At 55.0% G+C, this 26,233-nt stretch overlaps 3 protein-coding genes across 8 annotated transcripts in view; 2 read left to right on the top strand and 1 right to left on the bottom strand.

Annotated features, from left to right (window-relative positions):
• SCUBE3 (signal peptide, CUB domain and EGF like domain containing 3) overlaps positions 1-9,794 on the top strand; it is a 38,991-nt gene extending 29,197 nt beyond the window's left edge. For 4 of the 5 annotated variants that reach the window (XM_069770710.1, XM_069770713.1, XM_069770709.1 and 1 more), the window contains 14 exons: positions 483-599; positions 1,738-1,860; positions 2,448-2,582; positions 2,914-3,006; positions 3,092-3,208; positions 3,288-3,455; positions 3,733-3,936; positions 4,043-4,204; positions 4,503-4,670; positions 4,771-4,932; positions 5,186-5,383; positions 5,852-6,004; positions 6,195-6,274; positions 6,449-9,794. In XM_069770710.1, the coding sequence (XP_069626811.1) occupies positions 483-599; positions 1,738-1,860; positions 2,448-2,582; positions 2,914-3,006; positions 3,092-3,208; positions 3,288-3,455; positions 3,733-3,936; positions 4,043-4,204; positions 4,503-4,670; positions 4,771-4,932; positions 5,186-5,383; positions 5,852-6,004; positions 6,195-6,274; positions 6,449-6,598 (2,030 nt within the window). In that variant the 3' untranslated portion in view covers positions 6,599-9,794. The remainder of the gene's footprint in view (positions 1-482; positions 600-1,737; positions 1,861-2,447; positions 2,583-2,913; positions 3,007-3,091; positions 3,209-3,287; positions 3,456-3,732; positions 3,937-4,042; positions 4,205-4,502; positions 4,671-4,770; positions 4,933-5,185; positions 5,384-5,851; positions 6,005-6,194; positions 6,275-6,448) is intronic. The other variant, XM_069770711.1, reaches the window with a different exon arrangement.
• Positions 9,795-10,722: 928 nt separating this feature from the next.
• RPL10A (ribosomal protein L10a) lies at positions 10,723-14,541 on the bottom strand. Its single transcript, XM_069771831.1, has 6 exons — positions 14,348-14,541; positions 14,056-14,130; positions 13,871-13,951; positions 13,384-13,532; positions 12,275-12,447; positions 10,723-10,923 (listed from the first exon to the last, which is right to left on the bottom strand). The coding sequence occupies exons 1-6, from the start codon at positions 14,524-14,526 to the stop codon at positions 10,753-10,755; spliced, it is 828 nt and encodes a 275-aa protein (XP_069627932.1). The 5' UTR covers positions 14,527-14,541; the 3' UTR covers positions 10,723-10,752.
• Positions 14,542-15,081: 540 nt separating this feature from the next.
• Positions 15,082-25,953, top strand: ZNF76 (zinc finger protein 76). 2 transcript variants are annotated; one of them, XM_069771829.1, is made up of 16 exons: positions 15,082-15,233; positions 16,460-16,651; positions 17,953-18,033; positions 19,203-19,280; positions 19,433-19,635; positions 20,445-20,522; positions 20,928-21,044; positions 21,298-21,373; positions 21,729-21,854; positions 22,221-22,400; positions 22,691-22,924; positions 23,028-23,168; positions 23,303-23,439; positions 24,250-24,402; positions 24,512-24,625; positions 24,987-25,953. In XM_069771829.1, the coding sequence occupies exons 2-16, from the start codon at positions 16,579-16,581 to the stop codon at positions 25,089-25,091; spliced, it is 1,896 nt and encodes a 631-aa protein (XP_069627930.1). In that variant the 5' UTR covers positions 15,082-15,233; positions 16,460-16,578; the 3' UTR covers positions 25,092-25,953. The 2 variants fall into 2 exon arrangements, with proteins under 2 accessions (XP_069627930.1, XP_069627931.1); XM_069771830.1 differs by lacking the exon at positions 23,028-23,168.
• The last annotated feature ends 280 nt before the right edge of the window (positions 25,954-26,233 follow it).

Below are 26,233 nucleotides of genomic sequence, written 5' to 3' on the forward strand. Positions count from 1 at the left end.
GCAGTGCCCTGGCTGGGCCACAGCCAGTGGCTCTCACAGCCACCCCGTGCCCAGGGCACAGTGCTGGCCCTGTTTGGCCCGTTTGAGGTGCAGAGGGGCTGCAGGAGCTTAGGGCAGGGGGAGATGCTGGGACAGTGGGCTGCTGCTTCCATGTAGCAGCAGCTGGAGTGGGCAAAGAGGGAGCTCGGAGGCAGGCAGGATGGGAGCACAATGTTCCGGAGCATCCCGGTGCTGGATCCCCAGAGCAATCTGGTGCTGGGTCCCCAGAGCATCCCAGTGCTGTGTCCCAGAGCATCCCAGTGCAGGGTCCCTGGAGCATCCCAGTGCTGGATCCCTGAAGCATCCCGTGCTGGATCCCTGGAGCATCCCAGTGCAGCCCCCAGCTTGCTGGAGCAGGTGGAGCAGGAAGGGGACAGCCCTTGTGCCGGGGGCTGCCCCTCTGCCCCACCAGCCCTCACCTTCCCCCCTTGCCTTTCCTCCAGATATCGACGAGTGCTCCTTCGACCGGACCTGTGACCACCTCTGCATCAACACCCCCGGTAGCTTCCAGTGCCTCTGCAACAAGGGCTACACGCTCTACGGGCTCACCCACTGCGGAGGTAGGGCTGGCTGGATGCTGGCAGGAGGAGCCCATCACCCCACCGGTTTTGGGTCCCATGGGGCACCCAGGGATGGGGCAGCCCCACGGCACGGTTGCTGTGGGACCCTTGGGGATACCGCTCACCCGGTGGGTTCCCCATGTACCCCGAGCTGGGGCCAGGCAGGGAGGGGGCTCGCAGCCAGACGCTGGTGTCTGCAACTTCAAACGGAGCGACAGGAACAATTTGCGACTTGTCTGCAGCGGGAGAGAGGGAGAAATCCCCGGCGTTTTTGGCAGGGAGCTGGGACGGGGTGGGAAGGGAAACATCAAAAGGGTTTGATTTAAGTTTCACAAGGCAGATAGCTCCCAAGGGCGGGGGCGTGCAGCGCCCCGGGAAGCGGGGAGGCAGATGAAACACGCTTTAGGGAGGGTTGCTGGAGCGTGTCGCGGCAGCGGTGCCGTCGGCCCAGGGAGACGGTGGCACGAGGCCGGGTGCTCCGGCGCTGCCTGGCCGGCGAGGGTGGGCGACCCTCCTCCTGCTCCCGAAACGCCCAGCCGGCGTGAGCCAGCACGGCCCCAGGGATGCTCTCGGTGTGACCCCGCGGCGGAGGGATTGCTGGCTCCCACCGGTGCTCCCGAGAAGGGGGAGCCGGGCAGGGACGGGTGTTTGGGGGGCAGCTCCATTGCTGGCCGCTCCCCATCTCCACCCCTGCTTCATGCCAGACCTGGAAGATTTGACCCCCAGTTTCGGGCTGGGGCGGAGGGTCCCCGCTGTGGAGAGAGGGGCCGGAGCTGCTGAGCAGCTGCCTTTTGAATTCGGCTGCTAAGTGCTTCCATGTCGGCTCCGTCTGCCGCCCCCCACAGCTCCCCAGCCCGCCGTGGGGCCGGGGCCGGGCTCAGCCTGGGTGGGCTGCACCCGTCACCACCCGGCCCTTGGGGACACCGAGAGTCGGGGTTTCCCTTGTCCCCGTGGCTGCAGGGAGGAGGCACGGCTGAAGTGCCCTGGGGTGTACGTCCCCCATCTCCAGCTGGGCATGGGTCATGCAATTTATCCATCCAAAATCACAGCCCTGAGACAATGCAGCGATTCGGTGTCGGAGCCCTGGGGGGGAGGTCCGGCTGCCCCTCGCCCACCTCCTCTCCCTTCTTCCCCGCAGACATCGACGAATGCAGCATCAACCGAGGGGGCTGCAAATTCGGCTGCATCAACACGCCCGGCAGCTACCAGTGTACCTGTCCCGCCGGCTGCAAGCTGCACTGGAACAAAAAGGACTGTATAGGTATGTCGGGGCAGGACACACGATGGCTGGGGATGCTCCTGATGCCCCGCGGCCCCTCCGGCACTTGGGGCTGTTGGGATTAAGGTCAGGGCAGGGGGAGCACAGAGGTTTTGGGGCATCCCAGTGCAGCGATGCTCCAGGGTGGGCTGCTTTTGGCTGGGGCCCCATGTCCATCCCGCATGGGTCTGGATGAGAAGTGTTGTAAGTTGTTGCCCTGCTCCCTCTGCCCTTGGTCATCTCGTTGCTTTTTCAACTATACTTGGGGCTGGCCGTGAGCTTTTGCACCAGCAAATGTCCCTAAAGGGGCTGGGGGCTGTTTTCTTGGCTCTGGCTATGCCCTAGTACTTGACTGCCTCCCCTTCGCTGAGGACAGGCTACCCCCCCCCCCCAAAAAATTGAAATCCCAGCAGTCACATCTCACATCCAAAGAGGAGCTGAAGGGTTGGGATGCTCATCTGGGGTCCCTGTGCCGTGCTCTGGCACCGTCTCCTCTCCGGTGAATCCCCCTGTGACCTGAGAGCGTGCGGGGGTCCCTCGCGGGGCCCTGGGCTGTGCCAGCCACGGGCATCCCCGCTTGTCGTCACCAGCCGGCGCGTGTCCCTCAGAGCTGGTGAAATGCCTGCCAGGTTCGGTGCCGCCGCGGGCCACCCTCACCTGCAACAAGACGGGCAAGAAGGACAGCTGTGCCCTCACCTGCGCTTCCAAGGCCCACTTTCTGCCAGGTATCGGCGCCGGTGCCACCACCGGCACAGGCAGGGGGGGTCCCCATTTCCCTGCATGACCCAAACTGGAGGGGGAGAGGAGCGGCTGCACAGCCAGGGTGCAGAGCACCCAAGTAGTAGCCGGGGTGAGGGAGGGAGGTGGCTGCTCGGGAGGGCTCATCGTTGGGTGTAGATCTGTGGGATGGGTCCCTGGTGCAGGATACCCATGGTGGGATGCTGGGCATCGTCCCCCCACGGCGCAGCCGTGCCTCCCTGCATCACCCTGGCAGAGCATCATGGGGACCGGGCAGCCGCTCCAGCATCCCCCGACCCCCGTTCCTCCTTCCCGCAGAATCCGACAGCAGCTACACGGTGAGCTGTGGGACCCCCGTCCTGCGGCAGGGCGGCCAGCAGAGACCCACCAACGGCAGCCAGCAGTGCCTCGGTAAGGGGGCTCCCAGGTTGCCCATGGCCACCACTAGCCAGGCTGCCTCACGCCGGGGTTGTTGAGCACCCGCCTATTCTTTTAGAGACTGTCGCTGCGCCAATCAAGCAAAAGGCTTCCTTCAAGATCAAGGATGCCAAGTGCCACCTGCACCCGCGGGCCAAGGGCAAGCAGGATGAGGCCGGGAAGGCTGGGGCGCAAGGTGAGGTCTGATGGCAGGGGGGTGGCGGGGATGCCCGTCCCCCCAGGAGGGATGAGGTGCTGACTACATGTCCCCCCAGGTGCAGGCAGTTCGGCACCTTGCTCCGACTGCCAGGTCGCCTTCGTCAACCTCAAGTGCGACTCGTCCAAGAAGGGGAAAGGCCGCCGGGCTCGCAACTCCTCCAACAAGGAGGTGACGCGCATCACACTGGAGTTCGAGGCAGAGATCAAGCCGGAGGAGATCACAGGTGGGCACGGCACTGGCTTGGCCCGTCTCGGGTGCAGGCAGGGGTGGTGGGACCAGGGGGATGGCCGACGGTGGGACCAGGGGGACGGTGCCATCCCCATGCAGCAAGGAGAGCCGAACCAGTCCTCACCCCGCACTGGATTGGGATGTGTTGGGCAGCTCTTGCAACTGAGCATGTGGGAGGTGGTTTTAATCCTGCTGGGTTTCCCTCTCCATCCCTCCTTTCTCACTGCATCCCTTTTTCCCCCTGCACCCCCATTCCCCCCCCACACCCCCAGCCAGCTGCAACCTGCACTGCCTGCGACAGAGAGTGGAGAAAAAGCTGAAGTCGGCCATCAAAGCCCTGAAGAAATCCATCAACCAGGAGCGGTTCCTGCTCCGCTTTGCAGGGATGGAGTACGAGGTGGCAAGGAAGCTGAGCGTGGCCCCGGAGCGGCAGGAGAGCTGCGGGCCGGGCCAGCAGCGCCTGGGTGGCAAGTGTGGTAAGGAGCATCGTGGGGTGCCCGGGGCGGGGGAACCGTCCGCGTCCCCCCCGGCAGTGACAACCTCCCACCCACCGCATCACTGACGTCCCCCCCCGGCTCTCAGTTAGCTGCTCGCAGGGAACGTATTACCACGGCCAGACGGAGCAGTGCGTCCCCTGCCCCCCCGGCACCTACCAGGAGAAGGAAGGGCAGCTCTCCTGTGACCTGTGTCCCCGCGGTGATGCTTTCGGACCGGTGGGAGCCACCAACATCACCGGCTGCACGGGTAAGGGGGGGGCACGGAGAGGGGCTAGGAGGCACGCTCGGGGGATGTCCAGGGCTGCAACCTCAACCATCAGCTGTCAGCCCGCATCCAGAAGAGGGGAAAACCCTGAGCATCCCCAGGACCCCCAGAAGTTGCTATTTTGGGCATTTATCAGTTAGAGGGGCACCGTGGGAAGGGCAACGCTTGCTCTGGATATATTGATGCTACCAAGGCTGGGGAGAGAGAGGAGCCAGGGCCATGGGGTGGGCGAGCTCTGGGCATGCGGGATGCCAGAACTGAGCGATGCCTGTGCCCGCAGGTCAGTGTCCCCCCGGCCAGCACTCAGCCGATGGCTTCAAGCCCTGCCAACCGTGTCCCCGTGGGTCCTACCAGCCCGAGGTGGGTCGGGCACTCTGCTTCCCCTGCGGCGGGGGACTGACCACCCGCCACGAGGGAGCCCTCTCCTTCCAGGACTGTGACACCAAAGGTAGGTCAGAGCCGGTCCCTGGGGATGGGGGCACCCAGTGGGGCCGTGTCGGTGGCTGACGCAGCCCCCTTTGCTCTCTGACCATCCATCCTCCCCCCAGTCCAGTGCTCCCCTGGGCACTACTACAACACGAGCGTCCACCGCTGCATCCGCTGCGCCGTGGGCACCTACCAGCCCGATTTTCGGCAGAATTACTGCATCGCCTGTCCTGGCAACACCACCACCGACTTTGACGGCTCTACCTCTGTGTCCCAGTGCAAAAGTAGGCGAGCTGGGGTGCAGTGGAGGGGGGGACAGGCATGGCGTGAATTGGGGTCTTTCCTCAAAAGTATCTAAAAGTCTCTTAAAATAAAGTTTTGGGTCATTTCTGTGCTTTATGCATGCAGGCAGGCATGGGGGGGCATGCACGGAGCAGTGCTAATAGAGCGCTCCCCCCCCCTTGCCCAGTAAACCTCCCCCTGTCCCAGTGCCCGTGCCACTGGTTCCCAGTTGAACTGCCTCTCCATGCCTTGCAGACCGGCAATGCGGGGGGGAGCTGGGCGAGTACACGGGCTACATCGAGTCCCCCAACTACCCGGGGAATTACCCCGCCAACGTCGAGTGTACCTGGAACATCAACCCGCCGCCCAAGCGCAAGATCCTCATCGTGGTGCCGGAGATCTTCCTCCCCTCTGAGGATGAGTGCGGCGACGTCTTGGTCATGCGGAAAAACTGTAGGTAACCGAGCGTGCTGCGGAGCTCATGGGAGAAGCTGGGGGAGGAAAAGGCTGGGGTTTGGCAGAGCTGCCCTGTGCAAAGGGAGGAGGCTGCGTCCCCGCGTGGCAGGAGGGGATTTTTGGGAATTGGGTGAGCGGGGGGATTGGCATCGCCCTGCTGCCCTGGTGTCTTGCTGGATCAGGGGGATGTGCATGGGCTAAGCGTGGGCTGGGTTGCACACCCAGGTCTCAGCACTCCTTTTTGGGGGTAAAAAAAGCCCCATTTGGAGCTTTCCAGAGCAAGGAAGGAATGACAACATCCCTGGTATGTAACATGAGGGTTGGGGGGGGACTCGGCCTTGTTGAACACGGACAACCCCCATCCCTGGTGCCCCTCTTTGCCCTGAGCATTTAAGCACAGTAAGGCTGGGGGTAGCTCTGCTGATGGGCATCCAGCATCACATATCCCCTCGCCATTCCCCACAGCCTCCCCGTCTTCCATCACCACCTACGAGACATGCCAGACCTACGAGAGGCCCATCGCCTTTACTGCCCGGTCTCGGAAACTGTGGATCAACTTCAAAACCAGCGAAGCCAACAGCGCCCGGGGCTTCCAGATTCCCTACGTCACCTACGACGGTGAGCACAGGGCACAGGCAGATGCCATCCCGGTGTGCCGGTGCCTCCCCGACCAGCGCGGTACCCGGGTCACCCCCAATTCACACCTCCCATGTATTTGGGGGGGGAGCAGACTCAGGGATGGGGACCAGAGGTTTGGGGACAAGTGACAGCTCATGCCCTGACTGTGTTTTTCGGCTGGGTGTTGCAGAGGACTATGAGCAGCTGGTGGAGGACATCGTTCGGGACGGCAGGCTCTACGCCTCCGAAAACCACCAGGAGATCCTCAAGGTGAGCGTGTCCCCACCCAGTCCTCGCTGCCCCGGGGGATGCTGGCATGCAGGAGCATCCTTCCCTTCGGATGTGCCCCCGTGCCCTCCCTGCGCTCGTGGCTTCGGTTTGGAGCCGCCACGGGGGAGCACAGGGTGAGATGGTGACCCTCCCTCCGGCTTGGCTCCCCCGCAGGACAAGAAGCTTATCAAAGCTTTCTTCGACGTGCTGGCGCACCCCCAGAACTACTTCAAGTACACGGAGAAACACAAGGAGATGCTACCCCGCTCCTTCATCAAGCTCCTCCGCTCCAAAGTCTCCAGCTTCCTCCGGCCTTACAAATAGCCCCCCGCACCCCCGCTGCCCCCAGGCCACCCCGCAGCCAAGGAAACCCTCTTCTCCCTTCCTTCTCCTCTCCGATTTTCTCCTTCCTCCGTTCGGCTCCGGCAGGACTGCCACCTCTCGCCCCGCAGACGTCCCCCCACGATTTCTCCGCCGCTCCCCACAGAGCCGTGCCCCCGGCCGGAGGGGGATGCTCTGGTCTCATCCAGCTGCCGGCGAAGCCGCTCCTCTCTTCCGAAGCAGCTTCTTCGTTTTAGGAAACAGAAGCACCGGTCCTTTCGCCATCCTCTGTCCTCCCTTTGGTTTCCTTTATGCCAGGTCTGTCCCTGTTCCCCGGTGCCACCAGCAGCCCGGGACATCGGGGGGTCATTGTCCTTCCAGCCCATGGAGCTGGCACCAGCTGCAGCCCCACCGAGCTCTTTCACAGAGGAGTGCAAGAAGATAACGCCATGTTTATCACAGCGCCTGGGTCGTGGGTATCGGCATCGCTTTGCAGAGATCGGGGGAAAAGAATTTAAAAAAGCATACTTGATTAAAAAGAAAATTCAAAGGAGAGATCGGCAAAGCACGCCAGCAAACGGCAACCGTGGTGGCTCCAGTGGCCGTCCCGCCGGAGAGCCGCGCTGGCGCTGGGAGGAAAGCACAGCCAAGCCACGTTCCCGGAGAACAATGTCTGGCTGCACGGGAGAAAACAGGGAGCAAAGGAGAAGGACTTTCAGCCGGGTTTGGTTTTTTTTTTTTTAACCCCACCCCAGACACTTGTGCCAAGAAACCAGACTTTCTTACAAGCTCTGCCAAAGAGTAACTCGGAAAAGCAAGCTTTGTGAAGAGCAGGAGTAAATGTTTGTGCACTAGGATATCCTCCTTTCTACCTTTTTCATATGTATTAAGTGCAATCATTTGAGTCTTCTTTATATTATTTAGAGGGAAGTGTTTTTTTTCTACTAGAAACGACAATATTTATACCTGCCTGAGAAATGAGAATGTGCATTTGTAACAAAAGAAAAACCATCCACCCAAAGCAAACCCAGCCCTGGGCTGCCACTGACTGGCAGGATGGCGTTTTCAGGTCTTGCAACCTTTTCTGCCACATTTATCCCTGATAAAACCCCTGTTCAGGGGCAGGGGGAGATGGTGCCTCTCCTGCTCGGCGTGTGATGGGGTGAGTTTTTGCAAGGGGGTTCGAGGTGTCTCGGTCTGTCCATGGAGGAGATGGAGTGGCTGGGGTGGCTGTGCACTTTTGGGCTGATCCTTCATGGTTTGAGGGTTGTTCAAACCCCATTGCAAGGAGGATGCAAAACTCAGCCCCATCACCTGCTTGTCACAAACCATTTTGCTTCCCTGCAGGGGCTCAGGGATGAGTTGAGACCCTGGGGGGAGACTGGGGGCAATTCCCAAGGCAGGGTTTGGGGCGGGGGGCATGCTGGGAGGAGAGGAGAGCTGCCCCTCCACTCAGCCCCAAAATCACTCTCCCAGGTATGGAGATCTGTGGAGGGAGAGCCATCCCTCCCAGCTCTGGGGAAGCTTTGTGCTTCCAAGTCCCTTCAGGTGCTTTTGGCTCTTTCTCTCCGCGTGTGCTTGTCCCTCTGGGATGCTGCAGGAGACCCTCCCCAGGGAGCAGGTTGCAGATCCTGGGGGGGGGGGGGCGACCCCATCCTGCCACCCACCCCCCCCCCTTCACTGCCACCTGCCTTCCCCGAGCTTCGCAGACAGGCACAGCTGGGGACGATGGCCAGGTGGATGTCACCAGTGGGTTTGTCCTCCTGGCATCTCCACGTGGCCAGACAGGACCCCCAGCGACAGGCGACCGCTGCCAGCAGTCATCCCTCTTCTTCCTCCCCAAGCCTCTCTGCCTTTCCAGCCTTGCCACTGGCTCTCCGCTGTCACCTCCCCGTGCCTTCATCCCCATCTTCATCCTCTCGAAGACCTGGAGCTGCCAGGACTAAATGTGGTCCACTTGCCTACAGCTTTCCTCTTGGCAGGTCCTCTCCCATCCCTGTCCCCACTTGTCTCTCACTGTCCCTTTGACCGCATCTGGGGCGAGCCCTGCTCTTAATGAACCAATTATTTATTGCTCTGCACATTCCCCTGGGCCAGTCCTTGCCGAAATCGGGAGGCAGCTGCTCACCCGTGTTTTCCCTCCTCAATCCGTGCTGCTCCAGAGCTTCTTCGGGGCTCTGTTAGGGGCTGCGGGCTGGGTGAGCGCCGGCAAAGGGGGCTGAGGTTTGTCCCCAAGATGCGTCGGTTGGAAAAGTCTCTCCTGATTGATCCCAGCTGTGGATTTACCCCTCCTGCCACCCGGCTCCCAGCCTGTTTGGAAGCTCGACATCTGTGGGCTGAGCTGTTTGTCACTTGGTTGGTGTCTGAAAGCAGCTGCTTTGATGCACAAAAGCTGTTGTAGGGATTTGGAGGTGGCGGGGGGGATTATTGCTTTGGGGCAGTCGCAGTGGAGCAGTGATCATTGAAAGGGTCTTTCATATTTAGAAGGAAAAAAAAAAAAAACCAACAGCAAAAATAAAAACCCAGGAATGACTAACCCCACTGTGGTGGCCCCGGTGCGATGCAGCCACTCGTGCCCACAGAGGAGTTTGTTAATTCTTTTGTGATTTAACAGCGGGGTTGCTGTCGCTCTGACCCTGTGGGGCACTGGGGCTCCCGGAGCCTCGGGGTGTCCTGGTTGCCACCGTTGTCACTGCACCGACCCCCTCTGCTCCCCTAAAGCAGTTTTGGAAGGGTGACGTGGGCAGCACATCCTGCTGCAACGGCCAAAGCCACCTGATAACATCTCCTCCTCCTTTCACCAAATATATTAAATAAACCCCCAAAGAAGTCCACAGGGCCACCAGAACCACCCCACTGCAGTTCAGTCCCTCTCTTCACCCACACCCACGACTCAGAAAGGGTTTGAAAGGCTGAAAACTGCATCATCAGCCACCTCTCAGATGTATTGAATGTTTCAACGCAGTGAACATAAATAAGGGTTGCTGGTTATTTTGGTTTTTTCATGTTGGAATATTTATATCTGCCTTTTGCAGTGGGCCACAACTTACCATTTCCAGCAAAAATGATTAATGAGAAAGATGTAGTTCATGAAGTTATTTGCACTTGATTAAAAGAAAAAAATGTATCTGAACTTTGTAAAAAGAAATGTTTGCATTTTGTATTGTCTTTTTTTAATTATTAAATGGAATTTCTTGGTGTTGTGTTGATCTTTCAAAAACTGGCTCTGATGCTTATTTTAAAGGTTTCTAACAGCAGGATCCAAAGCTATTTTCATTGTTTTGTTCCCTCGGATGCTAAGACAAGCTCTTTTCAAGGGCATAGGGCTTTTTTTTTCCCCCAGAAGCTTAAATCCTACACACTTCCATAAGCTCGCCAGTAATGTATTTATACAATGTATTTATTTATATACATTAATTAGAAGCAACATATCTCATTTTTAGCCCAGAACATGGAGTTGGACAGGCACTAACTCAGAGGGGTTGGAAAATACTCTTTACCTTGGCCCCAACCCCTTTGCTGAGCTGTAGCTCCCACCCCACATGCCCCCCCAGCACCCTCCATTCCTCGGGATCCTGTGGGTAACTGGGGCCAGCTGGAAGACACCCATCAAGTCCTCATGAGCTGCTGCTGGGCAGGTCCCTGTGGGGGCAGGTCCCTGTAGCCACTGGTTGTGGGGGGGGGGGGGGGGGGGCAGCAGAAACCTATAAATGCAAGTGCCCCCCCACCCCCCCAGAGTAGAGAGGCTATCAGACAGGGCAGAGTCCTACACAAAGGATGGCTTCACACATCAGCACAAGGTAAGGGTCCCCTCTGTGGGTGAAGTGCGGGATCTCGGGGCTAAAGCATGACTGCTGAGTTCTGCCTGCACCACGCTCCTTCAGCTGCAGTAGCCACCTGTTTTTCTTGGTCTGGATGCAAGTGGAGCTGTTCTCCCTCCCTGCCCTGAATGCAGGATGATGACGCTTGTTGCCTCAAAAGCTCTAGCAGTCTGATACTCCACTTGAATTCATGTTCCTATCAGATCAACACAGCATTTGAGACCTTTCTTGCCACAAGGAAGCAAGCTGCTCTTTAGCAAACCCTTCCCAACAAGTTTTGGAGGAACACAACCACGCACACAGCTGTAGGTTTCCTAAAAGTTTATTGCTGCCCAATTAGTACAGGCGCTGGGGCTTCCCCATGGTGCTCTTGATATACAAAGCACGCACATTCTGCCAGTTCTTCTTCAGCAAGGACACCAGAAAGTTGATGGCCAGGTGGATGTTGTAGACAAGTTCATCCTCTGTCATCTTCACGTGACCGACAGCCACAGCCAGACAGAGCACCTGGGGGACACGGACACGAAGGTTACTCATGCAGGTAGAGGCTTTGCAGGGAAATCAAAGATTAGAGCTAAGCAACTGACAAAACAGCACAGTGCTGATCTAAACTCATCAGGCTATCAAATTATCTGATGTTCTATCAGCTGGACATGACTTCTCCAGCTTATCCATGGGTGTTTCCACAGAGCTCATTATATTTGGCATGCGGCTCCCATCAACATGTCTGGCAGCATCTGGACATCATCTCTGTCCGAACAACAGCTTGGGTAGGTCTGGCTTCCTCAGAGTGCAAAGGTGACTTAACAGAACGCAGGGAGCACTGCTGCCTCCCCGAGATGGGGAAACGGGAAGGACGTGTCACGAGCTGTGCTGAACTGGTGCTGGAGCAGGAGCAGACCTCTGGTTTAACTCCGCTCCCACACCCTGCTCATTAGGCAGCGTTGGCATGTGCCCTGCAAACCGCTAACCCGGCGCAGTACAGACTATTAGCTCCAAACTTCACTGCTAAGCATGGCGCCAGCTTCACTTTTTGTTTTGGGCACCAGCCCTTTCTTTCTGCACATAACGCACACAGAGGCCAAGCCTCTGCCTGCCAGCCTTGCAGAGAAGCTTGTAAGTCAATGTTCCCCACAGGCTGAAGACAAAAGAATTTACGAGTGAGCTGACAGGCCAAGTGTCAAGACATCGTTAGCTCAGTTACTTAAAATGCTCCAGCATTTGCAAACTATCACATTTGCTGTGTTCTCCCAGTTGTTGTGCCCCTAGGCCCAGATCAGCTGGAGTCCAAGGATGCACCTCAGCGAGCAGAGCTGTTAATTCCGAGTAATACCCATGAGTCACATTTAGACCGCTGACACAAGATTAAAATGCCTGAACAGGGTTATTTTGGTTTTAGGGAGTCAGCACGCCTTGACATCTCTTTTGACAGCAAGAGCAAATATCCGCAAAGCTGCTCCAAAGTTCACTTGCAGAGTCGGGTCCCAAACTCGCCTCTGGCAAAGCACTGCTGCGTGCACAGACCCACGGGGGCATGCCTGGCCCCACCCTGCAAGTGTCACCCACTTACTGTAAGAAGCATTAATTATGACTGATTGTGCTCAGCACTGAAACACCAAATTCATCTCCTGATTATGTGCTCAAAGATCTTTCAGCCACAGATAAATTACTCCTCCTTTGCAGCTAGCTGCTGAATGCTCCTTTGCTGCAGAGGAGAATGTCACTGGCTGCTGTTTTAGGAAGATGCTCGAGAGACACCTACAGCCCAGACTAGAAATCGCAGCCACATACAAGTGATCACCCATCACAAATAACCTTCAGGTATGTAGCTGCCTTGGTGAGGAAAGCCCCGCTTTACCTTCTTCATCTGAAATTTGATGGTAGATTTGACCTCATCAACCTTGGCCACCAGGTTCTCATTGTGAGTGAGAAGAGAAGGGAACTTGCCAGCTTTGTTCAGACCTGGACCTAGGATTCGAGGAATCTGCTTGATCAAGGACTCGGAAGCCAGAAAGGCATCGTACTTCTTGGCTGTGAGGAGAGAACCAATGTAGGTAAGGATGGACTCTCAGCTCCTACACTGAGCTTGAAACTAATGGCTCAGCTGAGGCTGCACAGCTCAATTTCCCTCAACATGTGCATTTCAACATTCTCAGAGTCCTGCCTAGCTGAACCCAAGCTGGTTTTAGTAACATTATGTTAGAAATTACTCCTGTCACAACCGCCAAACCCACCAGAACCCAGCTTCACATTCTGACAGCATACTCTTAACCGTATTTCAGTTCATTTCCCTGAGAAACTGGCATTTGTCGAGCCACAGGTGACAGATGCTGAACTCTGAGCTCTACCAGGAGCCTCCTACTGCAGCCTGTGCATGTGTGGATGGACAGATTGCATATCTCAGAGAGCTAGCAGCTGTGGTATCCTATGTCATTTCCTACTTACATATAGTTCCATAGCTAATTATGGATTGAGTGGGCAGTTTTTCTTGTCTGCTTAAGACATGTGTCAAAATGACTTTGACTTTGCAGGAAGGGAAGGATTTTATCCCTTACCAAGTGAAAATCAGCAAATTTCATTCTATTCATTTAAGTACTGCAGGACTAAAGCAAACTTTCGCCTCCAACTTTACTCAGCTTTTGCTGCACTCCAGCTCCCTGACCAGTGAAGTGAGGAACACCAGCTGAGGGTGAAACCTTCAGGTAGACAGGAACAATTTTCCTACACCCCTTCCTTCTGGAGGGCAGCAATCAGCCTTACTTCTGAAGGGCTGCACTCCTAACAGGTTGTTTGCTCTTCTGGGTAGTTTCTAGACAGCCTTCTGTACTTCAGGCTGACTCTGGTCAGCTTTCTATTCCCTGCAGGTAACTATGACATGGAAATCCAAGCACAGGGAAAACCATCCTGCTTACTCAGCCCTCCCAAGTTAGCCAGGTTACTCGAAGCCCGATCCACACCACCACTCACCCAGCTTCTTCACCAGCTTCTTGTTTTTGTTGAGCTTCTTCAGAGCCTCTATGTCCATGTGAGGGATGTCAACCGCTTTGGCCTCATCGCAGTGCTGCTGGTCCCCCAGCAAACAGACCGAGAACTTGGGCCGTGGAGTTGACTTCAGCCTGGGGACAGAAGGTCCAAATTACTGTGAACCGCCAGCACCACACACACTTCCATGGGATCCATCACGGAGATACCTTACCACAGCACCTGGGACTCTTCCTCCACAGCTTGTAACCTGCCTTCTCCAAGCAGGTCGGTGGGGACAGCTCAGTGGCCTCCCACACCTCCCCTCATGTTTTAAGACCCAGGGTAGGGGTCCGTCCAGCCGCACCCACCTAGCTGGGGTGCTCTGAACTACCCGAGCGGTTCAGCGCTGCGTCCTCCCGTGGCACCACCGGGGCGGCGGCGGGGGGGGGGCACAGGCCGAAGGCTGGGTGGGAGCAAGAGGATGCCGAACCTGACGGTGCCGGAGAACCGCTTGTCTTTCTGCGGGTCGTAGTTCTTCAGGCTGATCTGCAGCTCCACCGTCTCCACAAACCTGAGGGAGGAAAGGGGGTGCAGGTGAGGGCCCAGCGGGGAGACCCTGGTCCAGCGCCGGGGCCTGTCACACGCCCGGTCCCGTCATGGTGCAGGGCTTCTTACTTGCGCTTCTTGGTCTTGCTGCCCTGCAGCACCTCCTTCACCGCCTCGTACAGGGTGTCGCGGGAGACTTTGCTGCTGCGGGGGGGGAGAAAGACAACGCGGGCTCAGGGCTGACCCCGCCTGGGCCTCCTGCGGGCCGCGGGGATGGAGGGGGAAGGAGGGGACACAAAGCCCCTGAGCCCGCCCGGGCCCATCCGCGCTCCCCCTCAGCCCCCCGCTAACCGCCCGGACGGCCCCGCAGCCTCCCGCCGGGCGCGGATGGCGGCGGATGGCGCGGCGGGCCGGCACCCACCTCATGGCGGCGGCTGACCGGGACCGAAGGGGCGGGTTGCCACCCTGAGCGCTATAAATGGAGGCGGGAAATCTCGCGAGATTCGGTCTCGAGGCTCGGCGCCATGCTGGGAGCGGCGGAGTGTGGCACCGTGTGGCAGCCATGTTGGGAGCGGCGGAGTGTGGCACGGTAGGCGCCATGCTGGGAGTGGCGGAGCGTGGCACTGTGTGGCCGCCATACTGGGAGCGGCGGAGTGTGGTGCTGGAGGGCCGTACCGCCTTCCCCGCCTCTCGGCTTCCCTCGGCGGGCAGTTCCCCGTCCGTATCTCCTTCGTTGTTAAAGGAACGGCTGTGGTCTCTTTGCCTCCTGTCTCGGTCTACCAGGCCACAGCGCAGCGATGAGGGTACGCAACCCCGGAGCCCCAGCCTCCCCTCAGCAGCCGCCGGGAAGGAGACGGGTCGCAACCCCTGCGGGAGGAGCTCCCGGGGCACAACGCCTTGCTGCTGGGACACCTTCCCCCTCCTGGGCTTCAGTGCTATTAAACCTCCTTATTAAGTTTCCGCGCGCAGAGACTCGCTGAAGGCCCGCGCTGCCCGCCAGCTGGGAAGGGCAAGGCTGCTGAGGGCAGGCTCTGCCTTTCGGCTTCAATGTCGGCACGGCGCATGCGCTGCCGAGCTGGGCGCATGTTGGCCGCCCAGCGGCTCTGTCTCCCTAAACCGGCCCTGCCAGCCCAGTTCCGGGGGGAGGGCGGTGCCGCGGTGCCCCGGAACCTGGGTGGCGGGCTGCCGGAGGCTGAGGCGGGGCGGTGGGCGCTGTCGCTATGCGGATTGCGGGGCGGGGCGAGCAGGGGCCGGGCCCCGGTGCATGGCGGTCAGGCGGCGGACTCGGTCCCGTCGGGTTTCCTCAGGTCGGTGCCAGTGGTGGTGGGGGAGGCCTGAGGGGCGGGGGGGGGGGAGGGAGATGGCGGCCGAGGGGCAGCCGGGCCCCGGCGAGCTGCTGCCGCCACCCCCCCCGGCTAACAACACGGGGGGAGCCCCGCCGTGTCTCCCCGCCGGCACCTGGGCCTCTCCCGCCCTGGCGCTCCCCTCAGGGCTCGCCATGGCGCCAGGCCCTGCCCGGCCCTGCCCTGTCCCCAGCCCGCCCTGACGCGGGAGGCACGTCCCTTGTCATCCCCTGGGTGGCTTCCCACCGCAGCCTACACCTGGCTTTCCTCAGGCAGCGCCTGCCCCATCTCTTCCAGGGGGTCGCAGCCCCTCCAGCAGTACTGACAGCAGTTTGCATGGCAGCCACAGCAGCTCAAAGGGGCCTCGATTCCCCAGCGGTGCCCAGCGACCCTGCTGGGAAGGAGCCTTGCTGGGAAACGAGCTGCAAGGCCTCTCGGGAGGTGTCAGCCCTAAAAGCGGGCAGAATCTGCTGGAGCTGGAGAGGAGCTGTCTGTCGGGGGTAGGGAGCACTCGGGTTAGAGGGCACTAAGCGTGGCATAAAGCCTGGCTTCACCCCGGGGCGTTGCGGTGACAGACAGAGCAGTCAGACATGTTCCTGGAAATCAAAATGATAAAATATTAGGCTATCTCAGAGATTACTCATGAAGAATCCACTGCAGCTGCTTTTAAAGATAACCTATCAGCAGAGTGCCTCTTTAGCAAAATGTTTTCATGGGGGTGTGGATGTTTTAACATCATCTGCTTATAGCCTGAAATTCTGTTCCTCAGAAGGCTGGGAATTAGACAGGAAAGGGAGGAGAGAATGAGGATGCTTCCAGGGACAAAGCTCATCGTCCTGCTCCTGTCTCTTGCAGTAGAGGACACCCTCAGCCTGTAGGTTCAGACTATAAAGTACTCGGAAACCTTTCCTGCAGATCATTTGGGGAGTGGGAAGGCTTGAATGTGGCATTTGCACTATCTCTAAAAAGAGTCTGTCAGTTCACTGGCTTGATAAGCTTTATCTTGTATTTGTCTGTGGAATAGATTGTTAGCCCTGCCTGCCATCAGTATGGGAAGGGGTGCATCTTTTGTCCAGTTTCATCCTTTATAATCTCCAAAACAGTTTGCCATTCAAACCTTTCTTAATGTGCAAAAGTGAGTATATGTATATTGGGAAAAGATAAAATTTGAATTGTTCTTTTTATTTAAGGCTTGCAACAAAGAAGACAACTTGCTGTTCCACAAACCTCTTGCTCTGGGTCCTGGTGCTCTCTGCGAGCACGCTGAGTAAAGTGAAATTCATGTCTGAGGACCAGTTATTGGGGCAGGATGGAGAGCTTGGGCTTGCAAGCAGTGACCCTTAGTGACGGGACGACAGCCTACATTCAGCAGGCTGTCAAAGGTAATGGTTCATTTGGGCTGCAAAGTCTAAAAGTCTCCTGATTGACACTGTGAAATTAGTCAGACTTATCAAAAGTGCCCTCACGGCAAGTGAGCTCTCATGTATCTTGTATGGTTACTTGGTACAGGAAGCTAGCAGCTATCTGTTAGATTTGCACAGAAGAGTGAGATGGCAGAAATAAAACATGCCTCTCATTTGGAAATAAAGATTTGGAGATGGGAGAGCTGTTGCTGTAGAAAATGAAGGTTCTCTTCAGACTAGAGTGAGCCCTGTTCTCCCCAGGGTAACTGGGGAAATGGGAGTTCACACTATGGCCTGCAGGACCCTATTCAACCAAAACTTCACCTGAAGCTAACCACTTACTTCACTGAGATGCATAGAATTTGGTTCACAGTAGTGTTTTTCTCACTCAAAGGGGTGCTGAGCTTGGCATTGGTTAACTGAAGTAATATTAGTGCCAAATTCAACACCTGGCCTTATTTTGGTGTTTGTGAGGTGCTCCTTCCTTCACCACCCACTGTTCCTGAGAAAAGGAACACACTGTTTCCCAGCCTGTGGAACAGGATGGTTGAGTTGTGAGGCTTCATGTCCTGGGGATTGCTTTCTTGCTCTCTTTTCTGTGCAAACTCACTGCAAGTTTATTACATGTGTGGCGCTGGACTATCTTGAAAACCACAAGGTTTTGTGACCCCCCCAAACATTGTGCACCAGGTGAAAGCAACCTGGATTCCTCTGTTCAAAGGGATAGACCAGTGTTCTCTCTGCATCAAATAATTTGCTAACTTAAACATTATTACAGGGTTACTCAGAGTTACACTATTTTAAGAGTCCAGTCTACCATCAGGGGTCCTGTAATTTTTTTTCAGGAGTTCATCCTCCACCAAAGCAGAAGAAAATAAATCTTCAGGCCCTTGCTGATGCCATTAAAAGCTCCCACTTTATTTTTTTTCTCCAGCACAAGTGTAATTGCTTTCTACTTTAGATCCAAAAAGCTTAGCACACATCATTCTTTCTGCTTCTTGGCTTACAGAGCTGTGAAGGGCAGCCTGTAAACAAGTGATGACTGAGGTTCTTTGTGTTGTATCCTCCTGTCTAGGAAAGGGGAGCTCCAGCACTTCTGGGAAGTTAAGTGCCTCTATGGCTATTCAGGGGAAAACTTGATAAATAACAGCTTGTAAGTAACAGTTTCGCTGTCTTCGCGACTGGTTTCCTTGCAAAGATGCAGCAAAGGGGACAGCTCATGGGACCAGGAAGACTGGACTCTGCAGGCAGTGCTGATGGCATTTTTTTAACTGTTTCAGGTGAAAAGCTGATTGAAGGGCAAGTCATTGAACTTGAAGATGGGACCACAGCTTATATCCATCAGGTGACAGTTCAGAAAGGTGAGGACCATAAATTCACCTCTTTTTAGAAGGATGTTGTAGATGTAACGGCAATTGTCTGTGTTCCAACAGTCGGGTTCCTTTATTAGCTTTAAGAAGTCCTTACAGGTGTAGGGGGTTTTTTCTTGCCCGTGGTTTTGAGGTTGAATGAGCAAGGACATAGAACATGTGATTTCCTGCAAAGTTTTTAGCAATCTGACAAGAAGGCGAATTTGCTGGTGGTGTGAGCAAATGTTTAAGTGTTGTTTCACCTGTGGGCTCTCTCACAGTTGTCAGTCTGACAGCTCCCAAGTCTACAAGCAAGGCTGGTAAGCTCTGTGCTGTGTTTGTGCCAACTATAGAGCCCAAACAAAGTTCGTTTCACGTGGGAGCAGTTGGACAGGAATTTCCTCTGAACTGTGAGATAATATATTACTTCTGGAATAGGTGTTTGGTGGGGGAGGGTGGGGATTGTTGGAAGCAATACCACCTTGGTCATTGACCCATCAGCCAATGTCACCTCTGAAATGAGGTGACATTAATTAATCGGAGAGGTGATGGGAATTCATTTCATGTGGGAGGCACCAGAGTGGCACAGAGAAATACTCCCTGACCATGATAAGATGTAAAAGGGCAGGTAGTAGAAAAACCTCTGTTGCTTTGTGCAGTCCTTCCTTCACCCTCCCAAGCAACTTCTATGCCACCTCCCTTTTCTGTTCTTAAAAAGTTGCTTGAAACCCACTTTGTATGCCTGGCTGTGTCCCTTCCCTCCCTTCATCCTGTTCCCTGCCTCCAAATGCACAAGCACAGTGAGATGGGTTTTCCTTCTCCCCCATGCTGCCGTGGGATGTTTGTGTTCTCCTTTACATACCCCTGTGCCAGAGCCGTTGTTCTTGTCTAGGACATAGTCTGGCATTTTGGAATTGGTGAGATACTGCATTACCCCAATGAGCTAAAGAAGTGTGGTGAATCTATGCATGAAGCCTTAAAAACCTCATAATTCATGTCAGAAGGGCTCAAATGGTGTTTTAAAACCTATAGCTGTGGTTGACCTTCAGTGCAAGCAGGCAGCCCTGCTGTGTCCTCTTCTGTGGGTGTGAATACTGTAGGGTTCAGGAACTGATGCAGTATCCCCTCCATCCCATCTGAGTCTTCCAGTAAGGTGGGTGAATTTTTTTCTTTTTCTTTAGAGTCTGTGGCTTTTGAAGACGGTCAGCCAGTGGTGTTGGAAGATGGCAGCATGGCCTACATACACAACACGGCTAAAGGTAAAGAGTGTTCCCTGTTCTTCCCTTGGCAGCTGGAGTAAAAGCTGCTAAAGTGTCACAGATTTCCAAGGCTGTAGGTAGTCCAGGGAGACGAAGAGTGCCTCGCACTCAGCAGCTCTTTTACATTTGATTTTATTGGTTTCCTCTTGTAGAAAGTTATGACCCCAGCACCTTTGAGGCCATCCAGCTGGAGGATGGCTCCACTGCCTACATACATCGTCCTGTTATCATGCCACCTGGCAGCACCATCCTGGAAGTGCAGGCAGAATCTGGGCTAGAGGAGTTGGCTGGAGAGGAGGCAGACGATGCCTTTGATGTTGAGACCATTAATGCATTAAAGCAGTACGCCAGTAAGGTGAGGAAGCAACACTTCTTTCATGGTCTGCCAGCAGTGCTGAGGGGCTGGTGTAGTCCACCTTTGGCCTGGGGTTTAAGTGTCCTCCTTCATTAGTACTTCTGTATATTTGTTTTTCATCAGTGCCAGCTTTGAGAAGAGAAACTGGACAGGGCTCCAGTGAGAGTGCCACCACTGACAGGTGGCTGACAGTTAAGGACCTAGAACGGGGCAGTTTCCTGCTGGACCCTCTAGCTAGTTCCTACAGAGTTCTGGGCCTGCCACCCTTAACCTGCTGCAGGCCCAGATTTGGGAAGAGCAGAGAGCTGCTGTGATACAGCTTGGGTTTTTTTTTTTTTCTTGCTTTAAATGTCCCTCCTTGTAGGTGTTCTCTTTCTGTTTGCCTGGGTTTCTCATAATGCCATGTGGGTTTGATGTTCTTTTCCACAGATGATTCAGGCAGCAGATCGAGACTAGCCTTTTACATATCAGGAGTTGCTAAGTTATGGTCACTGTTCCCCATGTTGACAAAGGCCTCAAAAACCAAAATAGCTTCAGATCCTAATGTGTTGTCACTGCAGTGCCCCATCTGAATGTCGTGGGTGCTACCATTTTCTCCCATCTTCATGGTGGTGTGTGAGAAGGGGCTACCAGGAGTGTGCTGACAGTGCTCAGCTGGGCAGCATTAAGATTTGCCAGTGGAGACCTTTCTGCTGTGGTAGGACCAGCCTCCCCTAGCTCTCTGGAGAAGAGGGGAGTGCCACTGCTGATGTGAATGCTTTCCTGCTTGGGTTGCTGCATGAACAGTGCCTGTGCTTCTTTACTTGCAGGTGTCTGACGAGGAAGAGGAGGGAGTGACAGACACCTGCCGTATGAAGAGTGAGGACTCCAGCAACATCCCTTCCCAGGTCTGAATTTTTCAGTGATGTATTTCTGAAACTAGGCCGAACTTCTCTTGATGCAGAGTGCTTTGCCAGCTAGTAATTAAAAAAGCTTTGTGGCTTCTCTGCAAGGTTAGCAAATATATTAGCTGCAAGTTTTACAAATTAACTAAGTGAAGCACAGAGAGGTGAGTTACGTGCCTGAGAACACCCAGTGAGCTGGGAGGTGGGAATGGGAAATGCTGGTTCCTAGACCCTTGCCCTGTCACCTGGGTTTTACCATATGTGCACAAGTTGTGTTTGTAGGAACATGTTTTTGTGAGAATAACTGAAGGAGTGCATATGTATGGCAAGGAGGGAAATGATTTGTGTGGGCTTTGCGAAGCCTGCTGTAGTGGCTCGCCGAATTAATTTCCATATGTCTCTCCGCAGGATTTGCAGGAGGAGGAAGTGCACAGCAATGAGAAGGGGCAGCAGGCTGGCAGTAGAGCTTTCCGTTGTGGGTACAAAGGCTGTGGCCGCCTCTACACCACTGCCCACCATCTAAAGGTAAAGCAAGTAACATGCAGTCATGCAGTGTGCAGACCAGACATGTCCCCATGTTACAGTGCCAGATCATAATGCTTCTATACAAAAGGCTGAGTTGCATGCTGGGCTGCCCGGGAGATCCAGATGTATTAATTGGCCAAGGTGAAATCTAACACAGAACTTCAGATTCTCTCCACCAGCTAGATTTCTTCACACTGTTTTCCTTCCTCCTTGTCTTGGACCTCATTTTAGGGACCTGTTCTTTCTTTTCCAGGTACATGAACGTGCTCACACAGGTGACCGGCCATATACATGCGACTTCCCAGGCTGTGGGAAAGCATTTGCTACAGGTGACAATTTCTCTTTTGAGCAAATTTTGTTTTCTGTCCAGTCCAAACCACTCTTGAGTATCAGCCCTGGCTTTTTTCCAGCAGAGTGCAATGAGCATAGCTATTAAACCATTCTGAGAAGGAATTGCAGCATTGGAGACTGCCTGGGACTTGATTGATTACGGACAGATTAAAGGAGTTACAGGAAGAAGCTGAGTTGTCAGTGGCATTGTGAGGCTGTTTGGATATTTCTTCCCCTTGAGTTTTGCAGACACAGGACTGACATTCAAAAATGCATGAACTGAGAGGTTGTACGCAGCTTGCCATATTACTTCCTTCTCGTTATAAAATTAATTGTGGTTTCTTTCCTGGACAGGGTATGGGCTGAAGAGCCATGTGAGAACACATACTGGTGAGAAACCATACAAGTGTCCAGAAGACGTGTGTAGCAAAGCCTTCAAAACATCTGGCGATCTACAGAAACACATCCGGACACACACAGGTGAGCAGTAATGGAAGAGAACTGAGCTGCCCTTGGAAAGGGTCTTCAAGATAAAGTACTGCTTCAGCCTTTGTCCAGGACATGCCTTTTTGTATCTTGCGTGAAGCAAGGCAGAACTGAAGTTGTCTTCAGACAGAAGTAGACGGATAGGAGAAGTAGTGCTAGGGATTCTTGACTCAGTTACGAACAGCAGAGCAAAAAGGGTGGGGATGCCAATGTTGCTAGAGGAAATGTGCCAGCAGTTGGGTCTGATTTGAGGTCTTGTTGTTGTAATACTATGGAGCAGTGAAGGGATACAGGTGTCCAGGGCATTCCAGGTAGCTGTGTTGTAACAGGACTCTCATCCACGTTACTCTGTCAATGCAGGTGAGCGTCCCTTCAAGTGCCCCTTTGTGGGCTGTGGCCGCTCCTTTACCACATCCAACATCCGCAAGGTTCACATCCGAACGCATACAGGCGAGCGGCCATACATGTGTCCGGAGCCCAACTGCGGAAGGGGCTTCACCAGTGCCACCAATTACAAGAACCACATGAGAATCCACACAGGTAAGAGGAGGAGAGGGTGAAATGCAGACAGCCCCGCCCCAGTCAGCTGGCTGCACTGACAGCCTGTGGCAGCAGGGAAATCTGTGGGACTGAAATGGTCATTTCCAGGCCAGGCATTGCAGGGGTAGATCTGGGGGTAGCCAGGGAGCTAAAGGAAATAGGAGTTGCTTTATTGGACTGATTATTGTTCCACTGGTCTGTCTCCAGCTATTCCCTCTTGATGGGGAATCCCTTTCCAGAGCATGAGGAGGGTGAGTGGGTTAAGCTCTGCTCTGTGGCCTCTGCCCTAGGAGAGAAGCCGTACATGTGCACTGTGCCAGGCTGTGGAAAGCGCTTCACTGAGTATTCCAGCCTCTACAAGCACCACGTGGTCCACACGCACTGCAAGCCCTACACCTGCAATAGTTGTGGGAAGACCTACCGCCAGACCTCCACACTGGCCATGCACAAGCGCAGCAGCCACGGCGAGCTGGAGGCCACGGAGGAGAGCGAACAGGCCCTCTACGAACAGCAGCAGCTGGAGGGTGAGCAACCACTGCTCCATCACCTGTGGCAGGCTTGGGTGAGGCCGTGTGGCAAAGGGGAGAGAGATGACAGCAAGACCCTGCAGCTGCTCCCCTCTCTCAGACCCAGGTCTGTGCTGTGGCCTCCTGCCTTCCCCCATCAAACCCAAATCTGTGTCAAATGAGAGAAAAGGGCTCCCCATGGTCCTCGCTGTCTGTCACGGGTCAGGAACAGACTCCTGCCCATTCTGTAGTACACGGAGAGGTAAAGACCCTTCTTCTTGTGCACTTCTGTGCTGGCCCTTCAGGCAACAGGCAGGTCCCGGGGTCAGGTGTGTACTTTCATGCTCTGATCAGTGCTTCTCTCACCCCTTTTACTCTTCCCCTTTCCTGACTCAGCTGCTGCTGCTGACAGAGACTCTCCTATGAAAAGCCAGCATATTGCTTTCCTGTCAGAGATGGAGGAAGATGAAGAGGAGGAGGAAGATGGTATGCCTACGCAGGTCTCGCTTATCGATCAAGATGGGACAGAGCAGGTATGGACACTGACACCCTCCAGCATGTGGAGAACAACAGTTACCTGAGTGAGATTCTGCCTCTACCCAGCCTTGGTGTTCTCTTTAAGGCTTTTTTTCAGTGTAAAACAGACCCTGGGCCTTCATGGGCTCTGTCTGTCATGAGGGCTCCCTTCTTACACCTTTATCCCATTGCTGCAGTCTTGATGTGGAGGGTAAAGAATGGGTCTCTGGTCCCCAGCTCGCCTTCTTGCTGGACGGGGTCTTGCAGGTGTTTGCCCAGACTTGTGCACAGTGCCTGGCAGCGCTCACCTCCTGGACAGCTGTCAAGAGGCAGCTCCCAGTTTCTGCTGACACAGGCTGGATTTGGAGGTTGTTTTTTCATCATTTGTATATGGCAGTGCTTTTCTTGTACTTCCCTCCACCAGCTGCTCTTGTGCTGACTGGGAAAAACTCATTTCTGTGGCACGGGGCAAAGGAAACAGCTGCCATGAGTAATGCTTGTTTCCTCTTAGTCTGAGATGTTTCTGCTGCAGCAGTGCACAGGACAGAGCGCTGTCCCTTCAAAGCCTGGAGAGAAGATGCTAAATGGGAAGGGGAGGTGTGGTAGAAGGGGGAGGACTGGAGACCTGAGGTCTGTGAGTTCTCCCATCGATTCTGTCCATGACCCTGCGCAAAGTCCTTGGAGTTCTTTGTGCCATAGGTCTTGCATGCAGAGGAGGAGAGACTATTTCATCCTTACTGAGACCTTTGTGTTGCTAAACTCAAGAGTTGGGTAAGGCTTCCTGAGAAGCCATCCTGGCTGAGAGCATCCGCTGTTATCCCGCCCAGGTCAGTTTGTCACAGGAAGACCTGCAGGCCCTGGGCAGTGCAATCAGCATGGTGACGCAAAGCGGTGCCCTCGCCGTGCCTGAGGAAGAGCTGGCGGGTGATGACACACACACCGTGACTGTGGCCAACACTGCTGGCACTGAGACGCAGCCGGTACAGACAACACTGGGACCTTCCCTTTTCCCTGTGGAGAAACAGCCTGCTAGAAGGGAACTGCATTTTCTTTTAAAACGTGATCATTTTTCATCTTAACTTTTCCTAGGTTACCATAGTCACTTCTGGAGCAGTAGTGTCTGAAGAATCAGCCATCACATCCCTCCGTCATCAGCAGGTGGCATTGCTGGCTACTGCCAACGGCACCCACATTGCAGTGCAGGTACCACACAGCTCCTGCCACGTTCCCTTTTGTTTGTCCCCATCTACCCACTGGCTTCAGCACTTGCCCTCTTGCTCTGCTGCATTGCCTCTTGCCCAGGGTGCTTGCTCCTTAATTCCCAGACGCCCTGTGTATAGAGGAGAGCAGGGCCATGCTCCTCGGATTGCAGAATGCTCCTTTGTAAACAGCCTTTTCCCATCGTGGCCGTGTCTGTCTCTGCTTTGCCTCTCTAGTTCATGCCTGTGTCACCCACTGCCGATCCCTCGCACCTCTGTCCTCTTGGGGGCTGCTCTGAGTGAGCCCACACCTCCTGAGCCCACCTTTTGGGAGGACAATGTTATCTCTCTCTTTCCTCCACTAGCTAGAAGAACAGCAGAGCCTGGAGGAAGCCATCAGCATGGCTGCAGCAGCAATCCAGCATGAACCTGTAACACTTGAGGCAGCCATCTCTGAGAATGGGTGCTGAGACCCTGCAGAGCCTCCCGGGCAGGGAGAGCCGGCAGCCCGAGCCTGTTCTCTACGGGGGCGTCGGGAGCAGCAGGAACTGGGCCAGCTGGCGCACAGAAGAGGTGCGGTACACGAGCGAGGGAAGGTGTCCAAGACCAGCGGCCAGCGAGTGCACTGCACAGGCGATGAGAGCTGGTGCCAGCAGCACTGGGCTACTGGAGTGACGCTGTTCGAAGGGCTCTTCTCTCCATGGAGGGATGTCAGACTCTTGGCTGCTGCCTTCTCCTGGAGGCTCTGCTGTTTTCCTGGGCTCTGAGCAGCAATTTCCCTGCTCCTTGCCTTGGGCACTGACTCCCTCTGTCTGGAGGAGATGGCAGATTGTGTCTTCTAGTATTTATTTCTTCATGGCTGAGATCTCCAAGACCTGTGAATCTTCTGCAGCAGGGGTGGAGCCACAGAGATTTCAGCAGTCTCTGGGAGTACAAAATTTTTTTGGAGAGGCACTTCCTGCCTTCTCCCTCTAGGAATGGTCCAACAGCTCCCCTTTCCTGCCCACCCCTCCAGGTAAGGGACAAGTGGGCAGCATATGCACAGAAGCAATAAAGCCCCATCAAAGCAAGCCCAGGCTGTCCTGGGCTCAGCGTCTGGAGCAGTGACCAGTTCCTGATGCTGGAGTGAGCGCCCGGATGGGCTCCGACAGTAATTCTCCCATCTCTTTATCACATTCTGCTCTCAAGCAAACTTTGTTGGCAGACTCAGCACTGTGGAGCAGAGCAAAGCACTCCCTCCTCTGAAGTCAAACAGCACTTGTTGGGGGCTGAGCTAGACTTGGATGTAAATACTGAGTTAAAATAAAACAAATTAAAAATTTTCTTTTTAAAAAAAAGAAACACCTTTCTCTCTTTCAGTCTCTGGGGCCAGTGGCTGGCAGAGGGTGGGAGGGATGTTACTGTTTTGCAGATGTAAGGATTAAGGAAGTTCTGGAAATTTGTTGACTTCACCAAAAGTGCAGCGATTATCCAAAAACAGCATTGAGGAGTGATGCGAGCAAGATGAGTTGTAGCCTCTGAGCTCTCAGCATGTGACTTAGAGGGGCTAAGAGGTGTCTCTTGAATCTCAGATCAGGCCTTGACTCTTCCAAGGACTCCTGCAAGCCTAGAT

This window comes from Haliaeetus albicilla, chromosome 26 (assembly GCF_947461875.1).
Source record: "Haliaeetus albicilla chromosome 26, bHalAlb1.1, whole genome shotgun sequence".
Lineage (NCBI taxonomy): Eukaryota > Metazoa > Chordata > Aves > Accipitriformes > Accipitridae > Haliaeetus > Haliaeetus albicilla.

Excerpts from the sequence above, each read along its gene's own strand:
- RPL10A (XM_069771831.1), bottom strand. The coding sequence starts at position 14,526 with ATGGCGCCTACCGTGCCACACTCCGCCGCTCCCAACATGGCTGCCACA. Across the intron at positions 13,533-13,870 it reads CGGTTCTCCGGCACCGTCAG|GCTGAAGTCAACTCCACGGC; the intron begins GTTCGGCATCCT and ends TTCTGTCCCCAG. Across the intron at positions 10,924-12,274 it reads TCAAATTTCAGATGAAGAAG|GTGCTCTGTCTGGCTGTGGC; the intron begins GTAAAGCGGGGC and ends CGTGTCCCCCAG.
- ZNF76 (XM_069771829.1), top strand. The coding sequence starts at position 16,579 with ATGGAGAGCTTGGGCTTGCAAGCAGTGACCCTTAGTGACGGGACGACA. Across the intron at positions 21,045-21,297 it reads CCACTGCCCACCATCTAAAG|GTACATGAACGTGCTCACAC; the intron begins GTAAAGCAAGTA and ends TTTCTTTTCCAG. Across the intron at positions 23,440-24,249 it reads ATCAAGATGGGACAGAGCAG|GTCAGTTTGTCACAGGAAGA; the intron begins GTATGGACACTG and ends TATCCCGCCCAG.